Consider the following 23,920-nt stretch of genomic DNA (forward strand, 5'->3'; position numbering starts at 1 on the left):
AAACCATTTACTTAGGCACAAAATAATTATGCATGGTATGCAAATGGCCTGAGACACTACTTCCGTGCTTAACAATTCCGGTAACGGGCCCTACACGGGACCGTTCGGCCCGAAAAATAAAAAAAAAATTCAAAAGTGACAAACCGTGCGTTTCAAGGAGTCCTAACATTAATGAAACGCTCCAACCAACTCACGGACACACCCGGCACACCCCACGGTGTTCGGCACACAAAACATGAAAGGACGAAAATGCCTTTGCAGTGACAAAAATTCTGGAAAAAGGAAAATGACGAAAATTGGAAAAATTACAACATCAGCTTTTTCAAGAGTCACGTCAGTAATTCTAAGAGCCACGTCAGTAGCTTTCGCTCTCCAGAAACATTCACTCCATCAAGCTCTCCGAATTTTCGCTCTAAAAAAAACATAATAAAAAATTAATATATATATATATATATATATATTTTAACTTTTCCTAAACGGCTATATTCATAATGGTTATATTTTTAGCGGCTATATTCGTAACGACTATATTTTTAACGACTATATTTTTCATCGTATATAATGAATACTCATTTGCTCATCTGAAAATCATCACTACATTTATCTCTCTCCATTGTAGCAAAATATCATCGTCCATCTTTTTCAATTTTGAAATTCCAATGGCTTCGTCATCACAAGCTTTTCCTTTGGTAGACTCTAATTTTTCATCTTCCTCGTCATCCTCTTCGGAAGATGATCCTCTTGGGGTGTTGATTCAACATGATTAAGACGAATTCTATAAGAATATGAATTCAGTGAGGTCAGAGATAGTTGAGCAAGTATTTCAAGTTCGTAAAAAGAAGCGGTACATTCATCGTGGCCAAGAGGGAAGCCACTATCAGCTAATGAAAGACTACTTCGACGAGAATTGCATATATCTATCGAAGTATTTTCACAGGCGATTCAGGATGCGACAAGAACTTTTTCTTCATATCCTTAATGATGTTAAAGCTTATGATGACTACTTTGTCCAAAAAAAGGATGCGACTGGTCGTCTGGGGTTGTCTTTTATACAAAAGATGACAATTGTTGTTCGTATACTCACACATGGTTGTGCAGCCGATCACTATGATGAGTATATTAAAATCGGCGAGTACACTACCATTAAATGCTTGAAGGCATTTTGTAATGCTATTGTTGCTGTGTATGCAGAGGAGTATATGCGCCCGCCCAATGAAGCCGACATAGCAAGGCTGCTTGAAGAAGGGGAGTAGAGAGGATTTCCGGGTATGCTTGGTTTTATCAATTGTATGCACTGGGAGTGGATGAATTGCCCAGTGGAGTGGCATGACACATATAGGGGACGATCTGGCAAGAATACTCTCATATTGGAAGCAGTTGCTTTATAAGATTTATGGATCTGGCATGCATTCTTTGGAATGCTGGGTCACACAATGATATAAATGTGTTGGATCATTCCCTGGTATCGTTAATGGCCAATTACCTTCGGTTAATTATGTAGTGAATGGACATCACTATAGAATGGGGTATTACCTGTCTGATAGTATATACCTTAAGTGGGCAACTTTGATGCAGACCATTCCGCACCTAACTACTGGAAAAGAAAAATTATTTGCTCAGCGACAAGATGCATGTAGGAAAGATGTGGAACAGGCTTTTGGGGTATTGCTCATCAAGTGGGTAATAGCGCAAGAACCAGTGCGTTATTGGGAGAAAGATGACTTGCGCCTCATAATGAAAACATGCATCATCCTTCACAATATAATCATTAAAAATGAGCGTCACGCAAATGTTGGAAGATAGACTCCGCCACCGGAGGATGTAATCTCGATTCCCACTTTAAGTTAATGACCATCGGTTTTAACGGCACACATATTCTCTTGCCAACTTCAGATTCGCAACAGAGAGACAAATACGCGGTTGAGGATTGATTTGATGGAAAATTTGTGGAACCGCTATGGTGATGAAGATGTTTAATTTATGTTGCATTTTGTTTGCTTTTAAGATGTTATGACATTTCGTATACTAGAATTTTTATTATGTAATGGTTTTTTAAGATTAAAAATAATGAATTGGATTAAGAAAATAAGCATTACAAAATCCTATTGGAATAAGTAGATGAATTTGTAATTTTAATAATTTTTTTTACAAAAAGTTTTTTTTTTTAAAATTTATATATATTTTTAAAAAAAATTATAGCTGTTAAGGCACTATTTGTGTCATCCAAACAATGCCTTAACAAGCCAAATGCATTGTTTGTGGTACACATTTAAAATTTAAAGCAAAAAAATAAAAATAAAAAAAAAATTTTTAGGGGAAAAAAAAAAGAAGCTTTTTAAATTTATTTTTGGCCCAAATAAAATTTATTTTTGACAAACAATGCCTAAACAATATATTTTTTTATTTAATGAATTTTATTTTATTTTTTATTTTAAAAAAAGAACTCAAAATAACATATTTTTAGGTTTTTTTTTTTTTTAAAAAAAAAAAAATCTGCCAACAGTACCTTAAGGCACTTCAGCGCAATGTTCCAAGAACAATAGAATAAAACAAAACAGGCAATCGAAAACGGTACCGTTTTGCAACAAAAAATAATATAAAAAAATTATTCAGCGATCACGGGCAGACTCGCTGAATACCTTCGAGGGAAATTGGGCCCCACATTTTTAGCTAGGGCGCTGTGCGCCCAAAAGGCCTTTGGCTCGTAGAAATGGACTTCCGTGAGCCCGCTGCACATGCTCTAACTGATAAAGAGAGCATTGAAAACGTTAATAAAATAACATACTAGCAAAGATCAAAAAATTAGAAGAAAAATAAGAATTGGGCTATCTGATGATTGAGGGAACATGTCTAACCCTTAAAATTGCAACACTGTAACACCCTAATAATAGACCACCAAAGTGAATTGGGTTTCACTCTTCTTCCTCTTCTTCTTTCTCTCTAATCCACACAATATGAATTTAAGTGTGAAAATTTAGGGTTTTTGAACAAACAAATAACGTAAAAAGCACAAAAAAAATTACCCAAAAAAATAAAATGGTATATAGCACTGAAGAGTCGAGAACACACAATCTACATAATTTTAGATTGAAAAAGAAGAAAAAGACTAGTGGTCTATACATCCTTCTGCTCATTTCCTTTGAAGGCATCTTACGTGATGTGCCAAACTATGGCTTATATTTGTTGAATCTGGCTGTCATTTTAGGATAACTCTCTCTCTCTCACACACACACATACATACTTATTTACACGCACAAATACATGCTTATTAACACACTCAAGAGACAAATTATTTGATATATGTTACATCAAAGTGAAGGCACTTCTGTATAGAAATGCAAATCATGTGGACATTTTGGTTGCAAAATAACTGCACAATATACAATTACTAAAACTAGAACATCAACAACACCAAACGGTTTTTATTTGGGTGATCGAAATAATTATCGAAATAATTTATAGTAACAATGTAAAATTTAGATGGCCACACGGAGTTCGGCTCATATATTTAGTCATAAAAAATGGCCAGCCCATTTTACTCACAGAACAAAACAGGTATACAGCAGGTTTTTATTGTGTAAAGAAATTGCGAAAAGACATGTAAAGTAATTGGATTTGGAGATACAGAATCAAAATGACCACCTCATTTAAATAATAAATGAACACATGACAACTTATTATTATTATTATTTTGTTGACACTACTCAACTCATTTAGCTTTCACCTTTCAAGATGTAACTAATAAATAAATAAATAAAGCTGTGTTAAGGAACTTCAGAAATTTTTAAAAAGTCAAAACTAAATATTTACAAGCTTTTTTATTCACATCTTACCCCAAAAAGAAGAAGAAAGGGAAAAAACAATGTAATACTTTTTATCTAAAGAACCAAATAATTCAGAGCAATATAAACACTACTACCACTGATTATATGAGTAACCCATTTTTCTTGACAATTTTTTTAAAGAAAATGAATGGCATTTTAGTGTGAGATTCTGAACTGTTCTGAACAATAGCTTATCGTGAATCTATTGTAATCCTCTAGATTTAAAGAAAACAAGTAATTCAGTGCAAACAAAACACCACTACTGATAACATAATTAAACCATAAAAATAAAATGAATATCTATTGATAAAGCTAGGATTTTTCATATCCTTCAATGACCAAATTATCCTTTCTCGACCACCACCTGGGCCACAAGGCACATCTTGAGCGAACCATTTACTGCTGGCTGGTGGTACTAAAGGAAAAATGATGGCCAAAAGATGGTCCAGATGTGGCCCATTTGTAACCATCTGCATTACAATTCCTGTTGGAGGCATTGAATGGTTCTTCGTCCAGTCCGTCTTCACAAGCCCACCTCTTCTGGCCCAATCCGTCTTCACAAGCCCACCTCTTCTGGCCCAGTCCAGCATCCCAAAGACTACTGTATAGTATATCACCCTGTGCGTCTTTGGTAATGGGTCACCAATTCACTCCATGTTCTTGAACTCTCTAATTTTCTTGCCTTTTTATTTATAAAAAAATAAAAAGGTAGTATTAGTTTTCTTACCTTTTTATTTATAAAAAAAAAATACCTAAAATTCCTTTAAGTGTATTTTGAAATTTTTTTTTAAAAAAATTGGTCAAAATTATTGACCAAGTGGCAATTTGTATATATTTTATGACTCCAATACGGAAAACTAAAAAGACAGGATAGAGAATTCTAAGAGTACACGACTTGACGAAAAATTAAACATGCCTCCGTGGCCAACATCTTATCCCGCTGGACTAAGATTACTACCCTATGCTCACCATCTGCGCTAGTGGTTTCAGGATTTCATAGGTGCGTTGACCTAGGATTCTTCTTGTTCTCCTTTGGACAGCTTTTACGAGCTAAGGTTAGGGTGTGAGTGGTTACATGTAATTAATTGCATTGGTGCAATTAATTACTCTCCCTCGTCATCGGAGACTTGGGGTTGTGTTTAGGGTTCCAATAGGATCCTATAGAGTTCTCATTGAACTCATCGGCGTCTTGAGAGGTGTTCTCTTGTTGGCGTCTTGAAATGGTTAGTATTGGAGTTATCCGTTACCTCATCGTTCTTTTATGTGGCGTTAGGACTCCACCTTGGGTTTAAGTCAGTCCTGGGAAAGACTTGTAGACTCTTTGTTTTGGGAACCTTAGTGTTCATTCTAGGAGAAGATTCCTTTCCTCACGGAGAGAGATTGGAACCATCCTGATTTTTAGGCTTCACTTTCAGTGAGTTTGTCCTTTTGAGAAGAATTTCATTCATTCTTGCATATAATTTTGCAGGATTGTTATTTACATAGTCCTTCTTACATGTTTATATGCCTTATTGTTTTGAGCATGCCTTAGAAACATGTTAGGGGATGTGACTAATTGGTAGTTGTGTGATACTTTTACACGTAAGAGTTTCCTAGAATATGAAGTACTTAAATTTTGATTAAACTATTACATTTAACAATTTTTCGATAATTGTCTATATTACGCATATACTAATACAAGTAATACTCCTTGGGAATAAAAATATCTAGAAAACAAGTAACTATTAGGGTGCGTTTAGTAACGTTTTCGTTTTTTGTTTTTGTAGTCTTAAGAAAGGAGAAACATGATTTTGTTTTCTCGAGTGATAATAAAAAACAGAAATGACGTTTATTAACACTTGTTGTTATCACAGTTTTGAAAGCAGAAAATAATAACAGTATTTAATAATATATATTTGTTATAGATTTATTTAACATTTTTTAATTATTTTATTTTTATTTTTATTTTTTTCATTAGTACAAAAAAAGCTTTAAACATTTATGCAATTATTTTAATTTTAATACATATTTGTTACAGATTTACTTAACATTTATGTAATTATTTCACAAATATTAAAAATATCCAATACAGGATAATAAAATATAATATTCAATTTAAAATCTAAAATCCTAATAATACCCAATACGTAAGTACAAAATAAAATATATTATGACAAAAATACTCACAATTATGTATATAAGTGCATGCATATGCATCTTCTACACATTTATTATAAAATATATAATATATTTAACATATAATATATTATAATAAATAAAAAATTAAATAATATAATTATAATATAATATAGATATGGTATATAATAATATATTAGGTCCGTTGCATAATAATTTAATAATATTATATATAATAGATATATAATATATAATAAATCATATTTTTTTCTCAAAAACTAATTTACACTATTATCTAATATATTATATTTTAAAAATATATTTTTTAAAAATAAAAAATAATTTACACTAATATATAATATAATATAATTTTATATTAAAATATAATTTTTATTAGTATTTAATATGTAGCATTAGTATATAACATGAATAACATACAATTTATTTGAAATAAACAGTGTATATGTAATAATAATAGTGAAAACGTTTTTACTCAACAGTGTCGAAAACACAGGAAACACCTTTTTTATGTTTCCTCTTTTCTTCACAAAAATGGAAAACGTTTTTTGTTACAGAAAAGCAAAAACATATTATTAAACATGTTTTTTGTTTTTGTTTTGCCTTTTTAAGGGTTGACAACAGAAAATAAAAAACGTTTCTCGTTACTAAACGCAGTCTTAGATATACATGTTTTCCTACAATTGTAATAATATTTCTATTTGCTTATAGTAGTACAAGTCAAAGTTGTCCTACAATTGTCATAACTTGTTACCGCCTACAAAGGTTTCAAAGTCGGAAACTAGTGGGGTATCACAAATGTGTAGAAAACAAATAACTTTTACACGTAAGAGTTTTCCAGTATAAGGAGTACTTAAATTTTGATAAAACTATTACATGTAACAATTTTTATTTGGATTTTATATGCATGTATCTTGGCAAAATCAATTTTAGTTGAAATTTGATAAATGGCTAAGCAGATTACTATAATTATTTAACTTCTATGCAAGCTCGTATAAAAATACCCCTCTATACATAAACATATATAATATGGTTTCATACTAATTTGAGATGAGGGAAAAATTATCATATGAATATGATAGGATAAAAAATAAAATAATTTTTTTTTCAACTTATAATATGGTTTCATACTGATAGGATAAAAGTAAATAAAATAAATTTGATTTAATTTTCACACACGTATATAGTATTATAGTATATATGATTCAATCATAATATTGAAATACCCAGGAAAAAAAAAATCATAATATTGAAACACTCTTTACATTCAATAGACCCACCTGCATGTTTCAATTATAATATTAAAAATAAGAGTGTTTCAACTCTTATTTTTCTAACGTAAAAACCTTTAAACAATAAAGCCGCCTATTATTTAAAATATATATATATATAGCATTGTAACACTTTTTTTAAAAAAAATTGATTTGATTTTTACTTGCTTGAAGACTTCCCACATGTCTTGAATTTTACAATTTTTGTTCCCAAAATGTGTTGACTCTTGGAGAAGTTGAGGAAACGGAGCCTTAGGCTCATAAGAAGTCTCCACATTTGGGGTGAAAAGCTTGGGATTCTCATGAGTGGAATTTGGATTGGATGAGCTGGGATTTGGATTTTTGGAAGGAGAAATTTTGTCATCCTTGTTTCCATCAACCTTGCTGTCCACAACTCGACCACTCCTAAGAGTGGTGATTGCTTGGACATGTTTATGACTTGGCCAACTCGGAGGAGTGGTTTTGTCAATCACGTGCATCCCTCTAGGATTCTTAAATGTATACCCCATTTAGGAAGACGAAATCGCCGCCCTTCACCACCTTGTGTGTGTTGATATATATGTATATATATATGTATCTATATATACATATATATGTGTATATATAAGAAAAGAGGTTAGAAAGGTAATTTCAACATTTAAATTGGTCAATAAAAAATTCAAAGAGAAAAAATGTCAATTCATTACATGTCAGAGACCATTGGGGTGTCATTGGTAACTGTATCAAACTTGAGGGACGAAGTCAATTCGGGCAACGGTTAAGCCAAGAGTGTTGAGTCCTGCTATTTAATTAACAGATATTGGAGTCACTATTGACCCAACTGGATTCGATGTGTTTTTAGCAATTTGCAACCCTGGAAAGAAGAAATCATTGGCGGTGGCTAGCTTCGGGTCCTTGCAAAACTTCCCATTCACTAACATTGCACACTTAGACCTTCCATCCTTTGACAGCTTCCCTCTTACTGAAGAGGAGAAACAAAAGGCTGAAGCCCTTAAAAAGAAGGCGGCAGAGGATCAACCCCTTGCCGTCATTCATCCACAACCACACCTTCATTATCAAGTTGCAACAATACTACTGTCATCCATCTATCATCACCACTACTTCAATGGTAGCTACTGGTTTGTGCTTATGCACACGCACATTGTTGTTGGAGCATATGTATATTACTACATACTATATATTTTATTTGTGCATCATGACAACATCCAAGTACCATTAGGTATGTCAAGACCATTCATTCCCCCACAACAACAAGGCCAAGTTCCATTGGGAATGCCTCGACCAATTTTTATTCCACAACCTTCCATTATTCAAGGCAATCAAGGTGTTTGAGTAGCACCACTGGTTGTAAATCCCCCTCTTGCTTTGCATGATCATTATGTGCCAAATGAATATAATGCACGTACGTGCATTTAATTGCCCCCATTTAGAGCACATCACTATGAGATTAAACCACAAACCATTCAAATGCTTCCTAACTATCAAGGACTTCCAAGTGAAGAACCTTATAAGCATTTGGATAAGTTTCTTGAAGTGTGTTCCACCGTGAAATACACGGACATACCAGAAGAGGTTTTAAAACTTAAACTTTTTCCTTTTACCCTTAAAGACAAGGCAAAATATTGTAGGTTTATTCTCAATTTTACACATTTCTAACAGTTTTTATTCAATATTAGGTACATTTTGGTAATTACAATACGGTCACATGTATTTCTCCATAATTTTAACAAATGAAAAATTGTTATGAATTCGTGAATTGTATTTGAGGATTGACAAAATTGAATTCACGAATTGCAGAAGAATTTGCTCTCAGAGCGTCATTCACGTACGGAGCGTGGGAGCCGCACCCCTTCAAAAGGATTATGTGACTTTTCCCTCTACACTGTATGGTTTTCCACGTAAATGTTTGTTGCCTCTTGTTTTGCTCGCATTATTTATTTATTTAGGGCAAGTGGGAGCTATTGGGATTTATATGCCTCGGCATAGCAAAATCCTATTTGGATTATAATGACGTATGTTCCTGAAATATCTTAAATATTTATGATTTATATAATTGGTGAATTCAATGTATCATGTTTCAATTCATTATGGAATTGATAGTGTCTACTTGATTACAAGAAATATTTATATATGTATGTGATGGCGATCAATACATGAATATAAATAGTAATCATAAATAGTTCATAGTTGGTAATTATTGATGGACTCATTATTAACTAAGACTTGAACTGGATCTGCGTTAGGTTGAGATATATTGCGAGAGCCGTCGTATGTAATTGCTCCCTATCACTGTCATAGCATTTGATTCTTAACATCTGATAACATAGTATATTCTCAATAGAGTGAGATTGGGATAATACTAGTTATGACAACAAAAGCCTAGCTAACTTTTGTAAATGTAAATCTCAAATACAAATACTAGTCAAAGTATATCATTGGTTAAGATTGCAAGGCATTTTAATAAATGCGATTAATTGCACACTTTCAATCCAGGATAGCATCACTGAAAAATAATAAATTGGGTAGTTGAGATACACCCTAAGTCAAATATTGCATAGATCAAGGTATCTAACTAAATTGAAGGTTTAACAGTGATGCAATCTGGATGTGGGATATTAAAGACTTCAAATCCAAGAGTGGATATGTTTTTAATATTAAAGGTGTAGTTGTATGTTCTTAATATAGCTCAAAGTTAGAAACTTTGAATAAATCAAATAGGAAAGTCAATAGACAATAGTATTTCAATTCTAATATTAGCTTTAAGTTCCAATGATTGCTTCAAGTTCCAAAATTTGATTTTCTTACAGTCAAGTACCTAATTGAACAAATGATATCAAGAATGAGAAACGAATATACAATGGAAAATAAAATAAAAATAGAAGCAATCAAATGAACACTATTGTCTAGTCTAATTCCAACAAAACCGTTAATCCCCGGCAACGGCGCCAAAATTTGACGAGCCCTTTTCCAAGTGTTTAGAAAACGGACTTTTTAATGCAAGAGGTCACTTCGCAAGGTCAAAATATGAATGTGGTTTCGGAAACCTTTCTAGTCAAATGAATGACAGGGTTTGAAAATAATATTTGTGCCACTGAATGTAAAACCTCCCAGTCAAATTAAATTTATTCAAAAGCACAAGCCTTGGCAGGCCAAGAAAAGCTATAAGGCAATTTGTCCTCAAGCTTCTATTGTGACTCCTCGGAATCGGTGTCGACGAAGAGGTCGATGGCACCCCAGTCGACTCCGTACAGGACGGAGGTGGGGCGGACGTGGAGGTGGATCACGCCGTCCCCGGGCCGGAGGTAGTTCTGTACCGCCCACTTGACTATGAAGGCACTCTTGTAATACCCCTAGTTTTAAAAAGGGGTATAATTAGAATTTTATTATTTATTTTATTGTTTTCAGTATTTATTTTATTATTTTTTTTAAGTGCTTATGTGGCTATGTGTGGAATTTGAATGACGTGTCGTTGGAATTGATTTGTGAATTTAATTTAATTATATGCTTAATTTTTATTTAATTTTTTTATTTGATATTTTTAATTAGATTAAATGTGTATTTTATTTTTGGTTTAAAATGATGGGCTTGGACAGTAGCAATGTACTAACCGGTTGGGTCTCATGGACTACTCGAATAGGAGAGTAACGGGTACTGTTAATATCCATGGATGATTATACATATATTTTTTTGGTATATGTGTATATAGGGTAAATCAAATTAATAGGATTTTAGGATTGTATATAACTATGAAATCTGTAGCCGACTTATATATTATTTATTTTATATTTTGTTTTATTTTCTTTTGTTTTTAGTTTCCTCCTAGAATTAAAATTAGGTTTTCCAATACACCTATAAATATATTGTGTTACGGCTGGTTAGGGTTGGAAAAACAAAACACAGACCCTATTCACGTTCTGGGATATTAGGAAGAAACAGAGAGAGATTTTTGAGAGAAACAGAACAAGTTGTGAGGTTTTCCGGCTAGGGCTTCAAGGCCCGACCTAGGAGAAGGGAAGAGCAGAAGTAAGGGGAGGCTAGACAGTAACTCAGTATTGCCGGAACAATGGACACGATGCCGGAATTTCATAACTGAAATCACAGGCAAGTTCTTTCCTTTCTCTCTCCCGTTGCCTGTGTTCTGTGCATCCTTAGGCTGTTCTAGGGTTTTAATTGATCATTAATTAAATATTACATGCTTGTTATATGCTAAATTAGATGTCTATTTGTGTGGAATTATTCTGTTAAAGTTCTTGTGCCTCTGGTTTTCAGTTTGGAGTGGAAGTATGCTTGATCAGTTAAGGTTTTAAACATTGTAATTGAATTGGACTATTATGAACAAGTCATGGGGATGATATTAGGTGTAAATAGGATTCTTAAACTCAGTATTAAAGATGAACCGAAGGTTGGGAATAGCTGGAGACGAAGCTAATAATCAAAACGAAGCAACAGAGCAAGAAAAGTGAGCGGAGAGGGCTCTTAGAGAGGGAGAGCCATCTCTAGGAGCAAAGAGCCGGCTCCCACTCAATTAGAGCCGGCTCCAAGGGTTGTGGGAGCCGGCTCTAGGCAGGTTAGAGCCTGCTCCAATTATTTGGAGAAGGCTCTGTGGTCCTTTAGGTGTTCTGAAGCAGTTTGGGGCTTGTTTGGTTCAACTGTGGGTTTCAGAACTGTGTTTAGGATACTGAGATGGTTTTAAACACTATACCATGGAATGTTAATGCCCTAGGATGTATAAACTTATTTATATGCTAAGGTTTTAAACTGTAGGAAAAATCTAGGGCAAGTCGCAACAGTTTACGGACTTGACGGACCGGAAGGATTTAATGGTGCAAACGGTGTCTAGAAATTAAAAAGGGATAGAACATGAATTCTAATAATTGTACCATGCTAAATTAGAGCCACACTTGATAAATTAATGTCTCTGAACTCATGGATTTAACTGTAGGAATGTATACAGCAGTGCAGGTTGTTAACGGAGGGAAGAGGTTAATTTGCTTAATTTAGTTTTAGCAATTTAATGGAGTATGTATATATTTATAAATTTGGTTGTAGGTGCATGCTAGGATCATTTAATTAACAAGTGTGATCTATGCATATCCTAGATGTTAGTTGTTGAAATATATAGTATTTCCCTGCAATACATGGATTTGAGTTAGGGGTTTTAATTGCCGTAACATTAAACACTACTCTGTAATTATTTGGATTATGGTTTTTAAACTGGATCATGTTTTGGATGTTAATTGTTGAAATCTGATATATTATTCTACAATTAACTGGAGTATGGTTTTGAACCTTAATTACTGAAATATTATATAAATTATTCCGCAATTAATCTGGATTATGGTTTTGGATATTAAAATTGATGTACTATTATTCATAGTCTGTAATTTACATAGTTTTGGATTTAAATTGCTGAAATACTCTTCTGCAATTATTTGGAATGGTTATGGACTGTAAATTGCTAAAATATTATTTAATTGTTGTAATTTACACGGATATGGAGGATTGTATGCACCGGTATGGGACGGTGACATACTAGGTATGGTTTAGCTCAAAACGCTAATTCCTACCTTATGGATTTTAATCGGTGAACAGTTTTACCTGTTCAACCAATTATATGAATTTTGTGGATTGTATGCACCGGTATGGGACAGTGGCATACTAGGGACAGACTGATTCAAAATACTCAGTCCTACCTCTTTTGGAATAAGGGTACGGGTTGTTAAATAAAATCCTCCTTATATATATGAGTCGGTGCGGTTGAATACGCTGAACGACTTACTGGATTTCTTATGGATGAATGTGAACGGATTTTATATATATTGTTATGGTACCGTGACATGAGCTTGAGTCTCATAGTCGACGGTTAGGGAGCGTATATGCAGTAGGATGCGTAGCTAACTATGTTGGTTGAGGTATACCCTGTTAGGCTTAGGTAGTCATGCCCACTCAGGTGTGTATTGCATGTTGCCTTCTATTCAGGTTGGGACCCTCAGCATAGTTTAGTGAGAGTCCTGTAGTGTGGATATATATATTTATCTATTACGGACTATATAGATATGGTTGGGACATCTAGGATGTATCTGCGTATCGGGTCTCTGTTTGGATTGTAGTTAGGATAGAACTTGTTCGTGGGCCTGACCCACTATTATTTTTCAGGTAACGAACGGTTCCAGGTCTTAGAGCTTGTTCGTGCTGAGCAGAGACGACTACTCATTCTACTGACGATGTAGGGGGTTCTTCATGGTTTAGCAGTGGACTTCTTTTTAGTTGTTCGCTTTCCAGTATTGGCTTTTGATTAGGGGTCCACCAGATGGATTCCCGAGTTGTATTATAATTGGAGAAGTTGGATGTAACAGACTAGTTCTTATTTATAAGATTTGTTCTGAAGTTTTCAATAAAGGATTTTCATTTAGTTTCTTTCCAGCGAATTTTATTTACTCATGTTTATCTTAATTATATTCTGTGTTCGATTATTGCTAATTGTTTTGATATCCTCGGGGTATCGGGCGTGGGCCTGGCCAACCCGCATCCGGGAATCCGGGGGTATCACAACTCTCATCGCTGAGGTCGACCGCGATGGCGATGCGGTGGCCAAAGAGTGCTATGCAGTGACCCTTAAGATATAAGACGTGAGTAAGGGGGTAGGGTCAGATGAAAACCCTAAATAACAATTATTAAGCCCTCTGCCCAAATTTCTTAAAGCGATGATAGAGGAACAACCATAAAATAACCACTCGAGAAAGTATTGCAAGCAAAAAAAACGTTGGACTACCTGATAACCTTTAGCCTGTTCAATAGGGGCAAAAAGGTGGATGTCTGTAAAGCTAGGCCACGTCACAGGCATCATTTCTGTTAGTTACTCATAGCTCATAACCAAAAGTACATATACTTTAAAAACATGATTTTGAAATGGAGCCCTTCTTCGTCATCTGCCCCCAACAAGCTTACCCATGAAAACTATCGATACAAATGACATCAATGTCAAGATGGTCAGGCATTTTGTGAGAGTTGAGATATGGTCCAAAGATGTCCGGTCGGACCATTTTGGCCAATCCCAAAACTTTGGCAACAATGTCATAGGTACCGCTACGCTCAAGGCCTTAAATCCTCAATACTGGAAAATTTAAATTTTTCTAACAAATTTTGATTCCACAACCAATATGACCCACTGTCTAAGATACAAAATAAGTGTATAAAGTATGTGTCCATTTTTTTTGTCAATAAAAAAAAGAAATAAATAACTACTTAGTCATGTATTTGGATTGTAGACATACAATATCCTTTTATTTGAAAATATTGAGAAGTTACATGGTAGATGCCTAGATTGTTTGTTTCAAATTTTCTGTCCCCTAATTAATAGGGTGAGCTCTTTAAGCAAGTATGTCCGAATCTGCATTCTTTAATTTGTTAGAAAAAAAAAAAAATTTGAAATTAACTAATCATAATAACATATTGTGGGGAATATTTTGTTAGAGAGCACCTAAACTTTATTGTTAATCCTTGTAATGAAAAAAGTTTTGAGAGCAAAGTGTTGAAAAATCCCCCTCATTTCGGCATTTTTTTCGTTTTCCGGACCAGAAGGTTCCGTGTGGGGACCCGCTACCGGAATTATCGCGTACGGAGATGTTGCTTAGGTTGATTTGCATCACATTCATTTTATTTAACGTGTTTTATGTGGTTATGAATTATTATGTTTGTGTGTGTGTATATATATATATATTGGTGGTTCAAAATAAAAGTTTAAAAGACAAACAGTGCATGTTATGACGACGAAGACGATGACAACACCGAGGCTCCTCCGGACCCAGAAGCTCCTCCTCCCGTGGTGAATGACCAAGAAGCTCCTCCTCCCGTGGTGAATGACGATGACGACGCACCCGACAACGACGAGGATGAAGGTCCCGAGGATGAAGCTCCAATACAAACACACTAGGACATTTCAGTGCATCCACGCACCCCCCTTGTCTGAAGCACCAATGCTTGGACCTAATAAGCTCTCAATAGCTTAACCACGAATGAGGTAAGGATGTAAAGCCTTACTGCCACTCAATTGTGGGATGAGGCACGAAGTTTCACTGCTACTCAACAATGGGGTAAGGTACGAAGCCTCACTGCCATCAACACAAAGTGTCAACACACCCAATATAATAAGAGATTGTAACAAATAGAAAAATGCTGGACAATGCAGAACTCCAAATTACTGCCTCAGAACTGCAATCCTCTACATCTACGGTCTGAGGGGTAAAAAGAGAATTCCCTTTGAGATCAATTCACCAACGCCCCATACAGTCTTCTTTCACTGTTGTACTCATGTTCATAGCTTTGCATAATCAAATACAGCATGAGTATATCACAAATTCAGTTCAAATCCTTAGATTAGTACAGAATGGTCCTCGGTACAAAATAATTTCAGTATAAAATAGCCTCGGCACAGAAAGTCTTCAACACAGAGTACACAAAATCAAAGCATATCATAGTTGTTGACCTTAATGATTTCATCTAAGGACAATCTAGAGGTTTTGAAGATAACAAATCATTAATAGTGTTTAAGGACTAATGTTTACATTGAGTGTTATATTGATTATTCATATTCAAAGGATGACCTCAATGAAGCACGGAAGATCATAAAGTCAATTCCAAGGATTCCATTATTCAAGATCACATCAAGGAAAACAATGGATACAAAGAAGACAAGGAGTTGCAAAGAAGCAAATGCAAAGTCCATCCAAAGATAGCTTAGACTACAAGGAGTTTCTAGTATTTTTTATTGAATCCAAATGGGGGGTACTTCCTTATTTACATTGTAAACTTAAAGTAAATGGACATATAAATTAAAGTAAATACATTTACTTAAATGTTTTCAATGAAAATAAGGTATATGCAAATGTCCTATAGAGCACTGTCTAATCTGTTAACTTAGAACAAACTTCTGAGGCAGCAGTTCCATTTTAGCAGACCGAAATGAAGAAGCAATATGAATCGGACGACCGATTCAAATAGAGAGTTTTGGATTAAAGGTTGAAGGTATTTTGGTCGACCGAAACAAAAGGGTGTTTCATTTCAGCCTACCGAAATAAAGATTGATGGCCAGCCTTAAACCATTTCGGACGATCGAAATAGAGAAGGATTTTACTTCGGTCTATCAAAACAAAGATACTGAGGATGATGACCAACCTTAAAGTCATTTCTGTCTACCAAAACACAATGGTGTTTCATTTCGGTCGACCGAACCCGCGCAGATTTAAACTCAAATGGCTATTTCCTCTCGGGCAGTGTGCATAACAGCTCTATTTTTGAATTTGCTGCTGAAACTCTATAAATAGAGTAAGGGGACTTCGGGATTAAGAGTTGCTACCATTGAGAATCATTATATAGCATCCAAAGAGCTTTTGTTTTTCATTTATATCATACTCTCTCATCCCATATCATTCATAGAGTATTGAGCTTCAATCTATTCATATATATACTCTAGAGTGAGCTGAAAGTTGTGAGCTTTGATTTGCATATCAATCTTTGAGAGATACATTTGTATGCAACAAATCTGATCTTCATCTGTAAGGGCTGGTGTGGCCCAAGAAAAAAGAAGCAAGCTAGCTTCAATTTGTAAAGGTTGGTGTGACCCAAAGGAAGACTAAGAGAGGTTGTCTCTTAGCAAAGTGAAGCAAGGAGTTGCTTCATGGAAATGTTTGCTCTCCACCCGTAAGGAGGTGCTATATTGGATTGGGAAGTCTCAAGAGGGTCTTGAGCCGAGGAGTAGGAGTTTCCGAACCTCGCTAAAATCGTCGTGTGAATGTTTGCAATCTTTCTTCCCTTATCTCCTTTACATTTATGCTAGTAATTGTTTATGTTTATATCTTGATAATTGCATAATTGTTAGAAGGGTTTAGTAGAATTTGCAAAACTAAAAATTGGCCATTGTTTGCCAAAGACTCTATTCACCCCCCTCTAGAGTCTATACTTGGGCAACAATTGGTATCAGAGCCTAACTCTAATTGAAAAGACTTAACCGTCTTAGAGTACGATCATGGCTAACAATGGCATAGTTACACACTTAGAAGGATAATGTATTGATAGACCTCCATCTTTAGATGGAATCAATTATAGCTATTGGAAAAATACAATGATAGATTTTCTCCAATCCATAGACTATCATATTTGGCTTGTCATATTTAATGGACCATTCATTCCTATGAAAGATGTAGAAAAGACAATGGTTCCAAAAGAAGAGAAAGATGGGATGGAAATGACCATAGATTGATTCAATGTAATGCTTTAGCCATATGCTATCTTTATTGTGCATTGAGCAAAAATGAGTTTAATAGAATTATCTTTTGTAAAACGGCTAAAGAAATTTGGGACTTGCTTGAATTAGCCTATGTTGAATCAAGACATAATAAGGAATCAAATATAAATGAGATGCATTATAGTTGTACTAACATTACTAATCATGTGAATGCTCATGATAGAACTTACTCATCCTCCTATAGTAAGGAAAAAGAAGCAATTCAAGAGAAATGTATAGCTCTTCAAGATTCTAGCAAAGAAGCAAGTGACATCAAAGATAATGATGCAAATCATGAAGAAGATGTCTTGTGTCTCATGGCCTTCGAAGAAGAGGTAAACTCTAACCTAAACTCATAATGTGATGAATATATTTCTTCCAATGAATTAGTTAATGAGCATGATGAATTGAAAAATGATTTTAGAGAAATACATAATGAGCTACGGAAAATGCTTTTGGAATGCACCACTCTTGTAAAGGAAAATCATAGTATTTTACAAAAGTGTGAAAAGGTTCAAACTGAAAATAAACTTTTTGAAAAGGGAAATGAATGTGTTTTGCTTAAGGAATCAATTGACTTAATTTCAGAAAATGAGTTCTTAAAATTAGCCAATGAGGACCAAATTGATGATTTAGCTAAGATCACTAAAGGAAGGGAGAACTTAAGCATTATATTTGGTAAGCAAAGAAGTGTTTGCTTCAAAAATAGGATAGGATATGATCTTTATAATAATAATGCATGTTTATTGAAAAATAGAAAATCATTAAAGGATTCATTTGTGAGAAATCTTTTACATGCCATTATTGTAGAAAGTTGGGACATAAAATTTATATTTATTAATTTAAAAAGAAGAAAAAGATAAAGAAAATTTGGGTTCCAAAAGGAACTTTTATGCTATGGACCCAAGAGAATTTGGGTACCAAAGAAAGATTTCCTAAGTTTACCTTGTTGGGTTGCTTGATCATTCAAGGAGGTTCCTTAGTGCTGATTTTCTAATGCAAAGGGAGGTTGAGGAGATCCAAAGCTATTGTGGTTGATCTTGAAACTTAAACAAGGTTTGAGCAAGTGTGTCTTACCATTTTACAACTGCTAAAGGTGCTTTGAACTTCATATTGCAGCTGGTATAATCTTGCATACCTCAAACCTCTAGTATGCCTTGATTTTCTGGTTTAAGCTTTTGAAACTGAACTCAATTTGTTAAAATCAAACTATACCTTGACTGTCTATCATCTGAGCATGCTTAGTTTGATGTTTTGAGGCTGTCTAAGTTGAGGTTTGGACTGAGGAATGACCTATTTAAATTCTGGTACTAAGAACCGCACTAGTTTGAGTTTATAACAGTTTACAAATCTGGTTTGAGAGTTGATAATACAATTTAGTGTTGTGTTTGGTGTATCATCTTTTTGAGCATGTTTATAAAGTTTATACACTTGATAGAGCCAAAATCCATTAGTTTACAGTGGTGAAATACCATAATTACCCTCACAACAATGCTGCTACAGAAATTGACTTGTGAAGCCTACATTGAACTGTAAATTGATATTTACTTGATATAAACTGGGGTGCAATGATTGGACCATGTTTTATATGTTAAATGAAAGTTATGAGAACTAAAATCAAGGAGGTTCACTCATGGATTTACACAATTACCCCTCAAAACTAGAATATTACAGTTATAGAAAACAAGCCTGCTACATGCTGTTATTTTCCTAATGTATGAGCTGTTGTGATAAGCCCTAGTTGATATAACTTGTCTCAGTAATAGAACAAGTGTTATTCATCTATTTTATGCTGAGGGAGCCCTTGGTTGAAGAGTTTTTGAATTATCACAAGACAGTGTTTGACAATTGCTGAAAATTAGGTTTTAACCCTAATATTGCTGATGTGAGCATATACAATGTTATACCTTACCTTTTAATTTGCTATTATCATATGAGCAAATGTATATTGTCTATGCATCATCATGCTAAAGAAAAATTAATTGATAATCTATCATGAATCATGTTGAACAAAGACAATATTACATTTGTGCATTATATTGAATTGAGCTCCTTAGAGGAACCTTAACCATGTGTGCTAACCCATAAAGAACCTAAAAGTATTGGGTACCAAAGAATTCCACTTGAGCACATTTTGTAGGTTAAAGACCTCTTCTTTTAAGAACAAGTGGATTCACAAATATGGAGGGCTAAATCATATAAAGAGAAATCAAGCCATGAATAAGATGAGGGATGCACTACACTGAAATATTGATTACTTTGATTTAAAATTCTTAAATGTGACTTAATTGTGCTATGAGATGAGGACTATATTATTATCTAGTCATGGCATAATTAATATGGATGGTGATCTTGACATGAATGCTACTTGTTGTTAAAATATGTAAGGTATAGTTTTTGATAATCTATATAAAAGTTGTTTATTAAGACACATTGTTGATCCTTAAAGCTACTTCATTTAAAGTTATTCAAATCTATTAAAGTAGCATGTCTTGGATTATGTGACTTAAACATGCTACCATGCATCTATTGTTAATCAAGACTAAAATTGTGAAAGATACTTGGAATTGCATGCCTTCAAAGAAAGTCACCCAAAGAGGTTAAAAGCTACTTAATTTGAATTTATTCTAAGTAGTTATATCTAGAAAGTCATTCATGTGCCTTTGTGATTTTCAATGCTTTATTTACATTCTTTTGGCATCCCTAGCATATAAAATGAAATCATTTGAACTAGAAGATGATTAGGATCAAATCTGGAAAAAGATACTATAACAGGTCCTAAATTTACTGGATTTGCATTCCTACACAAACCAGTCGACCGAAGTGAAAATCGGACTACCTAAATAGCTATTTCGATAGACCTAAACTTCAATCCGGCCGACCGAAATAAGAAAATCAAAATTACTTCAGGGATGTTAACCGGCTGATCGATGGAGTCATTTCGGTCGACCGATATGTGTGCAACACCAATTCATATAGGGTTTTCAAATTTACATCATGATATGCAGTGTGGGTCACTATTGGTAATTAAGCTAGAATATGTTCCCAAGAGTTCAATTAAGAAAAATGCCTTCAATATATGTTTTTGAGCACATGTGACTTTGAATTAAAGCAATAAGAATGCTACATGCTTTTGCAAGAAATAACTTTTGTCAAATGCATGACTTATTGGCTTCATATCTAAAAAGTCTATTGAAGAAAAATCACCAGGTCTTGAAATGCAAAATTTTTGGACAAAATGTTTAAAATTATCAATTGCCTTTTACATTTATAAAATAAGCTCCTAGAGCTCATCTTGAAAGGCACAAGTGATTTTCTCATGAGTAATGGTTTTTCACAAAGCTTATATGTATCTCTCTTATTATGTTCAAAACCATTGATGGCATTGTGTTGATTGCACTTACATGGACAGTATTACCTTTAAATCAACATTTATGTTTTATACAAAGAAGTTTACCACTAGCATGCAAAATAAATTGAAATTAGTATGATGAGTAAACTTGAGTTCTTCTAAGGTTTAAAACTCCTCAAGTGCCATGAAAATTAAAATTCATATATTTATTTGACATGTTAATCTTGAGATTATGATTCTAAAGAACATTTTGTTCTAACTTAGATGACTAATGAGATATAACAAGTGCTATTATACTTTAATGTATCCATGTTTAGCACTCTAGAACTTCATATGATATTTCTTGATCAATTCTTAAAGAATGTGTTTAAAAGGGATATTAAGCTCACCCACATGGAAAGTCATGTAGCCAATCTCACCACATCTATTAAAGAATAAATTTTGGTATCAAGGGACACTTCATGAGATCTCTTGACTTCATCTCTTAAAAAAATATGTACAAAGAGAAATATTGAGCTCATCCACATATACAAGCATGTAGCCAATTATTTCTAATCATACTTGTCCAAGAAAATATGCTTTTGCATTATTGGAAATTCATTGCATATAACTAGAATAATAACACTACTTGCATATGCCTTATGCTTTACATGCCACATATGATTTTTATCATTTAACCATATGCTTGTAAAAGGGGATCTTTTGGTATAAAAGACTTAATTTATATATCATTGCTTTTAATGAGGTATATCCATTAAATGATATATGATGCAAATGAAAGCACACTCATAGGAGGAGATTATTGATAATCTCTTATGAATGTTCATTGTATGACTTGTTATGCTTAATTGACTTATTTTGGAAATTATCAAGCATGCTACAAAATGACTTGTTGATCTTCATATTCATATTCATGAGCTTTCATGATTTTGATTATTTTTCCCTCATCTTTCTTGAAGATATCAAATGGGAAAACTCTATTAGGATTGAAGCACACTTAAATTCCTAGATTTGCCTTACAAGGTTTTTGCCTTTTGGTTTATTCTAGTCTATGCTTCATTTTTATTTTTGTTATGCTTCACTGTGTATACTTTTGTATATATTTGCCTATTTGAGTTTATGCTCCATTCTTTGGTTTATGTCTTATGTATACTTTTGTATATGTCATGAACCTTAATGATCTTTGAACTCATGCTATCAATGAAATTGGTATCTTATGATATAATTGCTTATATGTTGCACTCCAAAGCATATTATAGTCATTACCACTATATTGCCAATTCTTGATGCTATCAATGAAGTTGTTTAGGCCTTCCACCTTTTTGAGATGACAAAGGGGGAGAAATATGTGTGATGTGATTCAAATGCTTGATGTTATATATATCATTATCTCATTCCGCTTACATATCAAATGAATGATATATATATATTTTAATGGAAGCATGTTGACAGGGGGAGATTTATAGAAATCTCTTAGAGCTTAAAATGATCTTTAGAAATCTCTTGAAAAGAAAAATGATCTTATATGCATGTTAATGTCTACAATTCATGAAGAATATACAATCATGCTATTTTATTACATTATGTTCATTGAATGCACTTTGATAGGGGGATCATTTTTCAAATGCTACTCCACTTGCTTATGAACACATCAATGTTTTGTCATCATCAAAAAGGTGGAGATTGTTGACCTTAATGATTTCATCCAAGGACAATCTAGAGGTTTTAATGACAACAAATCATTAATGGCGTTTAAGGACTAATGTTTACATTGAGTGTTATATAGATTATTTATATTCAAAGGATAACCTCAATGAAGCACGGAAGATCATAAAGTCAATTCCAAGTATTCCACTATTCAAGATCACATGAAGGAAAACAATGGATACAAAGAAGACAAGGAGTTGCAAAGAAGTAAGTGCAAAGTCCATCCAAAGATGGCTTAGACTACAACGAGCAAGAAAATAAGTCTACCTAAAAGCTTACACGATCATAGACAAAGCGTGAAGAAAGGGGTAGATAGGATGGTGAGTGTTTAGGATTCAATGTCAAAGTATTTATGAATCCATTTGAAGCTCATATCTATAGGACAATGCATATCATATCATCATTCATATGCTCCTATATCCATTAGCAATAGACTATGCATTTCATTCATATATAATTACACATGAAGTCATTGCTAAAGAGTGAGTTAGTTCAAACTTGCAAAAGCCTTGAAAGAAATCATCGCTTGTGCTAGAAATGCTAAGATCATGCATATCAATCATATAATTCATATTGGTCAACAATTAAGGCATGAAAAGCCTTCATTACCACGAGTTGGTAACGGACATTAGGACCCGAGAATGTGCGTCATGAAAAACTATGTTTTTGGCTAAGTGTGAAAAATGAATTTTTGAAATAATGATTATTTCAAAATAATTTTTCCCGATAATAACTCTTTATACTTCAACTAGCCTAAACTGATTTTATCAGAATTTTTGACCAAGTCTACATTGGTCTACATGCGGATTCATTTTTACTAAAACTGTCAGAAATCCAAATTTGTACTAAAACTGAATTTCTACATTTTGATTTAGTTGGATTTCAATTTTTTAGTATTTTTTATTGAATCCAAATGGGGGGTACTTCCTTATTTACATTGTAAACTTAAAGTAAATGGACATATAAATTAAAGTAAAGACTTTAATTTATATGAATCGGACGATCGATTCAAATAGAGAGTTTTTGGATTAAAGGTTGAAGGTATTTCGGTCGACCGAAACAAAAGGGTGTTTCATTTCAGCCTACCAAAATAAAGATTGATGGCCAGCCTTAAACCATTTCGGACGACTGAAACAGAGAAGGATTTTACTTCGGTCTACCGAAACAGAGATACTGAGGATGATGACCAACCTTAAAGTCATTTCGGTCTATCGAAACACAATGGTGTTTCATTACGGTCGATCGAACTTGCGCAGATTCAAACTCAAATGGCTATTTCCTATCGGGCAGTGTGCATAACAGCTCTATTTTTGAATTTGCTGCTGAAACTCTATAAATAGAGTAAGGGGAC

At 33.8% G+C, this 23,920-nt stretch overlaps 2 protein-coding genes across 2 annotated transcripts in view; one reads left to right on the forward strand and one right to left on the reverse strand.

Annotated features, from left to right (window-relative positions):
• The first annotated feature begins 785 nt into the window (after positions 1–785).
• LOC132277928 (uncharacterized) lies at positions 786–1,253 on the forward strand. The gene has a single exon (XM_059779769.1). It carries the CDS (start codon positions 786–788, stop codon positions 1,251–1,253), a length of 468 nt encoding a protein of 155 aa, XP_059635752.1.
• Positions 1,254–4,220: 2,967 nt separating this feature from the next.
• LOC132277929 (uncharacterized) overlaps positions 4,221–23,920 on the reverse strand; it is a 44,941-nt gene continuing 25,241 nt past the window's right edge. The window contains exon 6 of the mRNA XM_059779770.1: positions 4,221–4,442. Within this exon, the coding sequence (XP_059635753.1) occupies positions 4,221–4,442 (222 nt within the window). The remainder of the gene's footprint in view (positions 4,443–23,920) is intronic.

This window comes from Cornus florida, unplaced genomic scaffold, assembly GCF_030987335.1.
Source record: "Cornus florida cultivar Cherokee Brave unplaced genomic scaffold, ASM3098733v1 CherokeeBrave_3.0.0_Hap2_Chr10, whole genome shotgun sequence".
NCBI lineage: Eukaryota > Viridiplantae > Streptophyta > Magnoliopsida > Cornales > Cornaceae > Cornus > Cornus florida.